Below are 12,410 nucleotides of genomic sequence, written 5' to 3'. Positions count from 1 at the left end.
CCCAAGGTGTCATCATTTTAATCTCCTTCAAACTAGAAACATAGCATTATACAATCTCAAGCATTGCATTGACCCATTACCTCTAATCCGTACACTTGTCTATTTTCCAATGTCTCAATAACTTGGAAGCTGTTATTAAACCAACCATAATAACAGAATTGTATTTTATTTGAATATGTGGTATTTGAGATCTGTCTCTTAAAAGACACAAAACAGGAGTCAAAGTTATTACTGAGCCAGAGCAGCTACTCAGAACTTCTACTACTTAATAGTGTGTTTTTGTAAGAGAATCTGTACCAAACATGTGTTTTATGTGGGAAAAAACGACATGTAGGCCGGGATATCTCTGCAGCTCCGCATAACAATTGTAAAACACATATTTAGCTTTTAACAAATATCGTATATATTGTAATTCCCATAACATTTTGGTTCATGTGTAGCATGTGTCAGTCTGCCATCATACAAAGTGTAGCTCCAGTAGGAGTTATCAATGCAGGCGAGATCCTCCTCCGAATGGGCCGGATCTCGTCCTGAATGCTCATTTCCAGCTTAAGTGCAACGTCGCCTACGTCCTGTCGCTCTCCGGATCTGATGTAATGCAAACCTCCTAGGGGCCAATTTCCATCCATCGTGGTTTATTTGCAGTCTCTGTCCTGGTTTCAGATGTCTGCACATTCTTTTAGTGGTATTTCTCTTTCCTTTTCATTCCCTATCCATCTCCTCTGCTTCTCATGCGTGGCAGGTCTGGCAATCTTAGTCATATTCAATCATTGCTTTTGCATTGCAGATATAAAGGGCTGTTTGAAGGCGCATATGTTTGATACCTTTTCTATCTGCTTCATGCTGTTATTAATCAGATTAGCCGATTTATAAGTATTCTGTGTCTGACATCAATTCTAAGCTTTCTATTTCAGTTTCAAATGTCAATTTCAAAGGTTTTAATGTCCTATGCACGAATACCATTTTTCGGGCTCCGGATATTCGGTAGCAATCAGCAGCGGATATTCGATGGGGGGTTTCGACACGTGTTTTTTCGGTTTGTTGAAGGGATTCATGTCTTATTTATTTTTACTTTTATTGTCATTACATAGTACAGGTACTAGTAACTAAACGGTTTCTCTGCTTTTGACCCATCCTAGTGTTCGGAGCAGCATTGTGTTTGTTACTTTCGTTGCCGTTGTCTTAAGTGTCATTTGGCTTGGCTTCCTATTTTGTATGGACATGCTTTTGAAGGAGAGTTAGCGCTGTTGACAGGAAGTTGTTGTTGCTATGGAAACAACGTGACGGAGAAATGTAATATCTAGCCTACATATAAAGACGGAGAAAGCAAACGATAAAGTGTATGGTTAAGTGTTAGCACCCCCCTAAGAGGCACAAGCTCTTACGTTGATATTGGAGATTTCAATCAATTCAATTTGGGTTAGGGTTAAAAAAAAAGATGGACTTTTATTAATCCCCGTGGGGAAATTGTTTCTCTGCATTTGACCCATCCTAGTGTTAGGAGCAGTGTGCTGCCATTTTGAACGGCGCCCGGGGAGCAGTGTGCCTTGCTCAGGGACACCTCGGTAGCACTTGGTCTAGCCGGGACTTGAACTGGTGACTTTCCAGTTGCCAAGCCAAGTCCCTATCGACTTCGCCACCACCGCCCACAATATCCGAATAACGAAATTGAAAACCGAATACTAGGCCAACGACCGAATATTCGGATATTCGGGTACAGCCCTAATGCACATAAGCTACAGTGTAGAAATGGCAATGAAAGTCAAAGACCCAAGCTCCTTGACTAAATTAAATGGTGTACTTCTTGTGTTCCAGTTCACTGCTCAACGAATTTCATCACAATGCTGATGTTTCAAGACTGTTAAATATGCACCTGGGGTGTTTAACTTCTTGCAAAGATTGGTTCAGTTGATGAAAGTCAGAGAGGAAGAGGCAATGGTCAGATGGAAGAGAAACAGTAGGAGATAAGCTGTTGATCTTACTGAAGCTAGGCTAGGTTTTGGGTGGTGCTGAACATTTTAAAAGTTGAGCGTGAATACTTATTGGACTTTCTTACGTGGTCATTGATTTTCAGCGAGTTTCAATGTGTCTGTCTTCATAAAGTCAAGTCCTCTATGAGTATACATTTACTTTTAGAAACAAGCAAAACATTACTGTGAGAGTTCAACATGGATTCAGGATCTGTAACAAGACCCATAAGATCCCTAAAGAGACAGTTTGAAGCCTTGGGTTGAGTCAACATACTGTCTCTGTCTTCAAAATGTCATTAAAATGCAAATGTAGGGAACAGGGTGTATCAAGCTGTGCTCTAAAGCAAGCGTGAGAGGAATGCAACCATTGGTGGATGTCAAAGCCTAAAGCTGTACCCCCAAATCAACTTTCAAACGGTGCAAGGCAAACACCTGGGAAGGACACTAGGTGAGGAAAGATTATATTTGATGATACTTGATGTTGACATGGTACTTCAAAGGAGTGACCTTGCTTGAAACTTCTTAAAGCAGAGGTCAGGGATAGTGCCTCGATGGTCATACTTAATATTCAGGCAATGTGCATGTTATATGTGCTGTGTTTTTTAAATAACAAATGGACGAGTGCTCCCTGTTGAATGCAATCTACATGAGTGAGAGCTGTGTTTTTATACTTGGCAGGAAGTCGAGCTTTTGGCTGAACCTTTTTGTCAATGCTGTTTTTGATTTCCATGTGAATCCTCCCTAGTTTAAAGCAGAGGAGTAGAGAGTGCACTGGTGATGCTTTCAGGTTTTCACTTCTGCTTTTCGCCGGTGATTTAGTCCTCTTGGCGCCTGGCTTGCACTGGGCGTCGTGTGACAGAGTATAAAGTCGTTTGGATGAAATACAGCAGCTACAAGTCCGATGCTAAATGACTCAGGTTCATATTCCCCTCTGGAGTTGCAGAGTGAGCTGCTGCCCCAAGTGAAAGAGTTTACCTCCACCCAGATAGTGTTGAAGTGAGAATAACACTGCCCTTCTCCAGGCCTTTCCCCATTGACTTCAGCCCTGCAGACATATTGGCTGCCACTTGGCCAGAAAAAGAAATAAAAACAACATAATTGGGCAGTTTTCTTTGACAGAAGGACATCTCAGTGATTGCTTTGCCAACCTTGTTTCAATTTTCCACCTGAGATTGTGCATTATTCTCAAATGCAGGCAGTCATCCTTCCTGCAGTTATTATGTTTTGACGGCGTCCGCGAAAACTGGGTCTGTGATAAGTAGGATGTGGGAATTGGGGTGAGACCAGGACAGAAGTCAGACAAACGGAACAAAGATGGTGAAAGTAGAAACGCTCAGGTGTGTAATTGTTGGTTTGGATTTGACTTGGAACTGGGATTGTTAAAGATAGCGTTAAAAAGGATTTAATGCAAGTGTGACTCGACTCAGGAAATAAGTGCCATGCTGTGCTAAAATGTTTCCTGAATTAAAGGGGCCCTTTTACGCAAATGTTCAGGTGTATATCAGTATGTAGTGTCTCAACTTTAAAGAGTCCTCTCCTGCTGATGTTCAGGTGTATATCAGTATGTAGTGTCTCTACTTTAAAGAGTCCTCTCCTGCTGATGTTCAGGTGTATATCAGTATGTAGTGTCTCTACTTTAAAGAGTCCTCTCCTGCTGATGTTCAGGTGTATATCAGTATGTAGTGTCTCTACTTTAAAGAGTCCTCTCCTGCTGATGTTCAGGTGTATATCAGTATGTAGTGTCTCTACTTTAAAGAGTCCTCTCCTGCTGATGTTCAGGTGTATATCAGTATGTAGTGTCTCTACTTTAAAGAGTCCTCTCCAGCTGATGTTCAGGTGTATATCAGTGTGTAGTGTCTCTACTTTAAAGAGTCCTCTCCTGCTGATGTTCAGGTGTATATCAGTATGTAGTGTCTCTACTTTAAAGAGTCCTCTCCTGCTGATGTTCAGGTGTATATCAGTATGTAGTGTCTCTACTTTAAAGAGTCCTCTCCTGCTGATGTTCAGGTGTATATCAGTATGTAGTGTCTCTACTTTAAAGAGTCCTCTCCTGCTGATGTTCAGGTGTATATCAGTATGTAGTGTCTCTACTTTAAAGAGTCCTCTCCTGCTGATGTTCAGGTGTATATCAGTATGTAGTGTCTCTACTTTAAAGAGTCCTCTCCTGCTGATGTTCAGGTGTATATCAGTATGTAGTGTCTCTACTTTAAAGAGTCCTCTCCTGCTGATGTTCAGGTGTATATCAGTATGTAGTGTCTCTACTTTAAAGAGTCCTCTCCAGCTGATGTTCAGGTGTATATCAGTGTGTAGTGTCTCTACTTTAAAGAGTCCTCTCCTGCTGATGTTCAGGTGTATATCAGTATGTAGTGTCTCTACTTTAAAGAGTCCTCTCCTGCTGATGTTCAGGTGTATATCAGTATGTAGAGTCTCTACTTTAAAGAGTCCTCTCCTGCTGATGTTCAGGTGTATATCAGTATGTAGTGTCTCTACTTTAAAGAGTGCTCTCCTGCTGATGTTCAGGTGTATATCAGTATGTAGTGTCTCTACTTTAAAGAGTCCTCTCCTGCTGATGTTCAGGTGTATATCAGTATGTAGTGTCTCTACTTTAAAGAGTCCTCTCCTGCTGATGTTCAGGTGTATATCAGTATATAGTGTCTCTACTTTAAAGAGTCCTCTCCTGCTGATGTTCAGGTGTATATCAGTGTGTAGTGTCTCTACTTTAAAGAGTCCTCTCCTGCTGATTTTCAGGTGTATATCATTACATTGCATTTAGCTGACGCTTTTATCCAAAGTGACTTACAATAAGTACATTCGACCAGGAAGACACAACCTTGAAGAAAACAGAATCATAAAGTACATCAGGTTTCATAGAGCCAAGTATTTCAAGTGCTGCTCAACTGGCTTTAGGTAAGCCAGTCCTTTATTAGTATATAAGTGCTTTGTTAATAGTTCTATCGCTCGAAGTGGAGTCGAAAGAGATGAGTTTTCAGTCTGCGCCGGAAGGTGTGTAAGCTATCTGCTGTCCTGATGTCAATGGGGAGCTCATTCCACCATTTAGGAGCCAGGATAGCAAACCCACGTGTTTTTGCTGATGGGAACTTGGGTCCCCCTCGCAGCGAGGGTGCAGCGAGTCGTTTGGCTGATGCAGAGCGTAGAGCACCTGCTGGGGTGTACGATTAACCATGTCCTGGATGTAGGAAGGGCCAGATCCATTCGCAGCATGGTACGCAAGTACCAGTGTCTTGAAGTGAATTCTAGCAGTTATCGGAAGCCAGTGGAGGGAGCGGAGGAGCGGCGTGGTGTGGGAACATTTAGGAAGGTTGAAGACCAGACGAGCCGCTGCATTCTGGATGAGCTGCAGAGGTCGGATGGCACATGCAGGTAGAGCAGCCAGGAGGGAGTTGCAGATATATCAGTATGTAGTGTATCTACTGGGACATGTCTCCATGCTTTAACATTCAAAAAGCTCTTTATTTTTCTCATACTGCCTGTGCTGCAGCACCTCTTTTCACCCTCTGTCTGAAACCAGAGCCCAGTCTGCTCTGATTGGTCAACAGCCTAGAGATGTCCCGCCCTTAGTGTTACATAGGAACTTCTGGATTGTAGCCTTTGCAGACCATTTACATGCACACAAATCTATATAACAAGAAAGGGAAAACCCCAAGAAGCCATTTAGCATCCACAGAACTTATTTTAGTTTGATCACTGCTTTCCTATTCCTTACAAAGTCACTTGTGAATTTCTTAAGTACTGTCGAACTTACTCACAATGCATCCTCTGTCTTCACATGAAGCACTTCAGAGCATTTTCTGGGATAACATGAAGTGTGTTGGTGTAACAATACCATGAACAACCAAAGCTTACGATAAGGACATTTGAATATTGGCTTGATCTGCACAGCAATACATTGAGAGAGGAAGACATAATAGCTAAAAAACACATGAACGTGTCAAGAGAATTGAGTCCTGGCTTCCCTTCACCAGTCATCTGTAAGCTTATTGACACAATCGCAATACAGCAGACATGATTACGCTTCAAATCTGGCCTCTTTTTAAGGTTCCAAGGCACTAAAAATACTGCAGTTAATTAACTTACCACCCACACATGAAACACAGTCATTTGCATCCAGGAATTGAAATGGCTTGGCAAGCAATTTGCGTTCAGCTTCCTAAATTGGTGCACAAATTGATGTGACATTATACGCCTTAGAAACCCTGGCACTGGTGCTGCTCAACCTTCATGGATAATAAGCAGCAAGTACAGGTGAAATTAGGTTGTGGGTAAGATGTTTGTGAATCAATCGGTTTTTTTCCTCCTCGCCATTCACTTCGCTGCAAAACTGAAAACATAATGACATTCATCACTTACTAATGGCGCATTTCCACTGCAGGGCATCGCTTGGCTTAGTACGTATAGTTAGGCCTTGTTAGGCCAGGCTCACTTTATGCTGCGTTTCCATTACAGTTTAGGAACTGGGGCGGTAACTATAGTAACGCAGTGTAGGCGGAGCCGTGACGTCATCTTCAATGCGAAACACAAAACCAAAATCAGCTGTTAGCTCTTAGCCCTCAGAGCTCACAGCTCCTCATATCTGTTCAGAAACTAGACACAAGTTAAACAAGTCCAAACCACAGACTGCCTGTGTCATGGAGGATACAGTCGCTGGTTTATTTATGTCTGTATAGGCCGTTGTTGTGAGAATGGACGGTCGGAGCATATATAACGTTAGCTTAGCCAAGCTACATTCAGAAAACACGCATTTTAAAAGGGTTGTTCGCCTGCCGTCTGTCTGCAGACTTGTCAAAGCATTAATTCATGGTTTTTACTAACCGGTATCAGTATGTTGTTACTTCAGCATCATTTTGAAACGTGTATTACAATTAAATCACAAATATGTTCATCTTGTTGTAGTTGTAACCCCCTTGCCAGCGATTCTCTCACTAGTTTAGCATACTCAGCGCGACTCAGCCCGGTTGTTGGCCCGGAAAGAACCACGATTTTATGGGGCCAGAAAAACTGTGAAATAGTACCCGCTAGCCGGTACTACGCCTAATGGCAACGCAACCAAAAACAGGCCGGGCACTCCGTGCTGTAGTGGAAATATGCCATAAGCCACTAGACATTTTTACAATTAATAACTTTGGTAGTCCACTTTTCATTTCTCTATTTCCTTATAGACTTTCATGACAGGTCGATGCAGAGCATGATTAAGCAAAATGCTTCAGATCCTACTTGAGATTCTGCTCCCTCGCCGTCTCATCCTCCATCTGGTTGGATTTGGTTGAATGTGAGTTATTGCCTCGGGGAGATTGATGGGAACCAAACACCTTCACTGGCACTCTGAGACATTCTCGCCTGGGTCCTACACACTGATTGATTGTGCGTCCATGTGTGTGTTTTTATGCACATGTGCGACACTCTACCTCATATTGATTCTGCTGCGGTCTCTTATCCATATCGTCCTTTCTCTTGACATTAAGACCAATTTTATGCGTTGGCTTTCCTCTGTGTGAATAAGAAAGGACAACACACTCACACAGCTGTTCTCATAGTTTCACCGCTGAGTGACAGACTGCTCTTGTTTTCTTTCCAGCTGTGTCTTCACAGTACGTATGTTGAACACTGAATAACCTTCTCTCCTCCTTTCTTCTTCCACTCTTCCCCGCCCTCCTGCTTTTCTTATCTCACACACAGGTGGACGCCGGTTGGATTGGTTTCTGGTCGACTGTCGGAGGATGCGTGTTTGGAGTGGCAATGGCCAGGTGAGCAACTGCACAGCTACTTGTTTGTACTGTATTATGTCACAAGGCATGATCATTGAAGATGTGTTTCTAGTGAAAAGACGGTAAGAGGGTGATATTGTCCATGCAAGTCAAGACTACACAAATCCAATGTTGACTTTTCAAATGACAACACTTTGGTCTGCCAGAGTAGAAAAGTCTGAAACAACCAACAGCAAAAGGAAAATGCACTGAATTCAGGTAAAAAAGGACCTTATTTTTAAGACGGTAGTCTGTTTATTTAAATGTGGAAGTGCTATTCAATTACTATCCTGATATAACCGTGCTCCCCTTATCTAGAAAAAAAAATGTTACTGTAAAACAAGTTGTTTACCATCTTCCACAACAAACTCCTCTGACCGGGGTAACCTTTATGCAGCTTTCTCACTCAGTTGATTATGCGACAATCCCATTGTGTGGCTGTTGAATACTGGGGATATATGTACAATTAAAGGTTCTTCTGGCGTGACATACCACAAAAGACTAGTGTCTTTTTGTCCATCCTTTTTTAAGTTTGAAAGCCTTGGCTGTGCTTCTGTTACCACACCAACAAGATGTTCCTTACACTGTTTTAGCTCTGAACACACGACCTGCACACATATTGTACTTCAGTTTCCCCACTGGCAATAGGAAAGCTGTATGGTTTATATTATTACTATCTGCACTGTCCCTTGGAGAACGCAGAGAGACCTATCATGCAAAATGCACTTTTTGATGTCTTTTATACATAAACATGTGTCCCCGGTGTGTCGTCGGGGAACTCACGCAGCGTCAGAAAATAAAACCCTCTCTCTTTTCCTCCGTACCCAAATCTCTAACAACGGGGAACAACGGAGCTGATCCAGATTGGCATCAGAAACAATGCCCGACTGTTTTGGACGTAATATGGTCGATGTTCACATTAGCATCGCTAACACTCAGAGCTAACCTGTACTGGATAGCATGTGTGTGAAGAAGCAGGAAGTAGAAAGGAACTCACCTTGTGGTGTAACCGGCAAGAGAGAAAGCCTTTGAGCTCCAGACTGTTTCAGATCCTTGATAATCCATGATATGGAGTTTCATCACGGCAGCATTTAGTTTAGACGGTAGCTGCCGGGTCCCGCATGAGCTCAGACCCCTCCTCTTTAAAGCTATATCCCAAAATCAGCACTTTAGAAACAGGAAGTGAAATAGAGGGATATGAGGCATGGCTAGAATGGGTGATCTGTTTGGTATTTTGAGCAACACACTTCATAGACATGTTTTTTATATATCTGAGACCTATGCTATTGCCTAAAAATAGCATGATAGGTGACCTTTAAGTTGGGAAGTTATTTTTCCGACTTCAACAAACAAAATTGGAAGCTACGAAGATATTTTAAAGAACATTAATGCTGAGATTCATCAACCCCACATTGACTTTTCTCCAACATTTGACGGCAAGTCTGTGAAAGCCAAAAAAAGCCATTGTTTTCTGACTCATTATACATTTTCAGTTGGGAAGCCACACCATATTAATGCAGCACAAATGGCCTATAGCGCAATGCTAAGGAAGCAAAACATTATTTATCCAGATCAGCTTGAAATGTAATTGGTCCATTCTTGACCCAATCTGGCCCTTACCCTTATTTTCAATCTTCTGACAGACAAACGAAGATGAAACAGCAACCTCCTTGGTGTTATTAAGGGTTACATCTCATATAAATAATAGCTGTTGGATGCATTGAGACCTCTCTCTGGCTCCCCTGATCTCATCTCCTCTCTTTTAATATATACGCTGTGATGCAGCTGTGATCGAGTGAAGGGAATAGATGCTAATGCAACAGCCACTTCACCTCCTCTGATGGATAGAGAGCCTCAGCGCTAAGACAAAGTGTGGACTGTGGAGTCAGCAAAGCAATGGATTCATTCCCCGCTCTGATGGATATATGTTTATCGCCGACTGAGGCCCAATCAGCACTTCCAGGCAGGCCCAGTGTTTCCTAAGAGCTCCAATCATGGAAATAAGCCCATAACTCTCACTGTTAATCAATGAAGCTGTTTGCAGCACGAGATGAAAGTGTATGTAAACAGAGCCGCTGAATTATTGGTGTTGATTACAGAAACCCTGAGTCACTGGAGGAATTGATTAGGCTCTGTCTGGGTGCAACAGTTGATAGTGAAATACAAAATCCAGCTTTTACAATGGGTCATGTCGTTTTCTCTACGTGCTGTTCAGTGGTTATGGATCTCCTGCCACTGACTATTGATTAAGTACTGCAAGATGACTCAGAGGAATATTATTTATTTTTTATCGTCTTTCATGCTTTTAGGTTGCAGAACATCCTCTTTAAGGGTTTGTTTTGAACGTGGAAAACTGACCGCTGACACCTCTGAGCAAGATTTAGATGTATTGTCCCAGAGGGATATTTAGTTTTACAGCCAGTACACAGAAACATAGAGATATACACAAAGCAATACATAGATATCGAAAAATAAATAACAGCTTCCTGCATACATTAATTTAGATATGCCAGCTTTCAATAATGTCAACAACGCTTATTTTTAACATTTCAAGCATCTTTTATTCTTCAATTTAGTTTCTATTCAGACCTTATATGTATAATGTAACTCATGCTTTTCATGTAATACAATTGTTATAATATTATGCCTTGTGTATATCTGCTAGTTAAGTATTTCAAGTGTTATTGTCTATTTATTTTTGAAGAAATGTGTAAACTTGCTTTTAAAAAGTACTCAACAATTAAACCTTTTATCTAGTTATTTGAAATTAAGCTAAACAAATAGACAGTTATTACTATTATATTGATATATTTGATGTTTTATTGATCTATCAAAATAGTTAAAGGTGGGGTAGGTAAGTTTGAGAAACCGGCTCGAGATACACTTGTTGTTATATTCCATGGAATGCTCTTAACATCCCGATAGCAATGAATATCTGAAGTGCTTTGACAAAAAATCCATAACAAAAACTTCATCTGTGGAAGCCGTGGAGCTGTAAAAAGCACGACCAATCATCTGAGCCGGCCCGAATGCACCGATGATAACACGAAGATGACACGACTTGACAAGATGCCCTCACGAGTAGCCTGAGAAACTCCACCGGCGGTCATACGATGGCTTAGATGCCCTCACGAATGGCTCGATGTTGCTACGATCACAGCCGAATTTGAACATTTCCTTTATCGTGTGTCCACCGGGTGTCGATTTCGGGACAGTGTGACAGGGGCTCTAACCCAAGCCCCCAGGAAGTGCGCCGGACTATGAGGAAAATATTTGTTGTGGCCAAACTGCGGTACTGCACTTCCGTATCAGTCGCTGGGCCCAGAAACACTGTTTCCCATTGACTAACATCGGGAAAGAGACGTCTGTAAATCGTTGGATAATGTTTTTTAACTAAATAAACTACCCAGTATGAACGTTTGTATAGCCCTTATCAAAAACACTCGGTCCTCAAGTTGTAAAATGTGCTAATAACGTTATTCTGAGAGTTATTTTCCTCGGCATTATGAACGCGCATCTAACCCACGGGACCGCGCCGCCCGGCACGTTCATGTGACGTGTTCAGTACTACATGAGTTTTACCTTTACCCATGGATGCTCAATAAGAACGGATGATATGATTATATGAATACTTTCGTGACGTTTCGCTCTCTCAAAAGTTGGGCCATTTTGTCTTCATGCGCCAATGAGCAACTCTCATAGGAATGAACGAGGCCCCGCCTCCCACGCTGTATCCAGTTCTTATTATACATCCATGGTTTAACCACACATATTTTGTATTGTACACCATATGTGTATAATAATGCTACACCTTGATTTAAGTGCTTTTCTCGGTCCCTCACAACAGGAAGCAGACTCATTCATTATCATCAGGCACGGGACTGATGACTTTCTTCCCTTCTCGTCTTTGATTGGTCGTCCGTTGAGATGAGCCTCCAGTTACAATCAGACGAATGTCCTTTGATTACAGAAATACCTTAAAATACCCGAAGAAATTAAACTGTTTATTTAATGTATTCCTTCTCTTATTGCTCCCTTAAAATTAAATACTGCTTATCTGCAGTTTTCTTCCTCCTTCTTCATTAATTTGCTGCAATATGGCTCCATTAGATTGCAGTAATGAACTGTGCAGAGAGCAGTTTTTCGTCCCTTGTCTCACCCAATGGCAGCGTTTTAAGACATTAATGTGAGGATGTGACTTATTATTTGCCACTAGCTGTCCCTCAGTGAAGCACCGCACCAACGCTGAGCAAAGCTTGGCACAGGGGGCAGAACACTACCCTCCTTTTTAAATGCTTTTTGTGCTGAAGGTGTTGCAGTTTCATTTGTTAAGTGGCCTCCTGGGAAATGTCTTGGGGGATTAGCACTTGCCCTTTGCCCAAAAAATAAACACTATCTGCTTACAAAAACGTTATATCTTGCTGGTGGATAGCTGAATGTAGTCGTTGCTCCGAGGTGTGGCACCCGTCGTGGAAGCATTTGATCCTGGAGCTGTTTAATGGTCAGGCAGAAGCTGATTGGACGACGTTTTCTTTTTACACGATGTGAGGTAGTGGGAAGGAATAACTAACAAGCATCGTCATTATCTTCCCATTACACGCCTTGGGAAAAGAGAGAGTGAAGGGAAAGAGAACCAGGTTATTCTCCCGGTGTCAGAAAGGCCAGACAACCCTCCAGG

At 42.0% G+C, this 12,410-nt stretch overlaps 1 protein-coding gene across 1 annotated transcript in view; it reads left to right on the top strand.

Moving 5' to 3' along the window:
- The window catches only part of slc49a4 (solute carrier family 49 member 4), an 87,019-nt gene that overhangs the window by 47,304 nt on the left and 27,305 nt on the right, over positions 1–12,410 (top strand). Inside the window, exon 6 of the mRNA XM_034109935.1 lies at positions 7,665–7,732. Coding sequence (XP_033965826.1) covers positions 7,665–7,732 — 68 coding nt within the window. The remainder of the gene's footprint in view (positions 1–7,664; positions 7,733–12,410) is intronic.

Source organism: Pseudochaenichthys georgianus, chromosome 21 (genome assembly GCF_902827115.2).
Source record: "Pseudochaenichthys georgianus chromosome 21, fPseGeo1.2, whole genome shotgun sequence".
Classification (NCBI taxonomy): Eukaryota; Metazoa; Chordata; class Actinopteri; order Perciformes; family Channichthyidae; genus Pseudochaenichthys; species Pseudochaenichthys georgianus.
The sequence above is the reverse complement of the archived record's forward strand: the minus strand, read 5'-3'. Positions and strand labels throughout refer to the sequence as shown.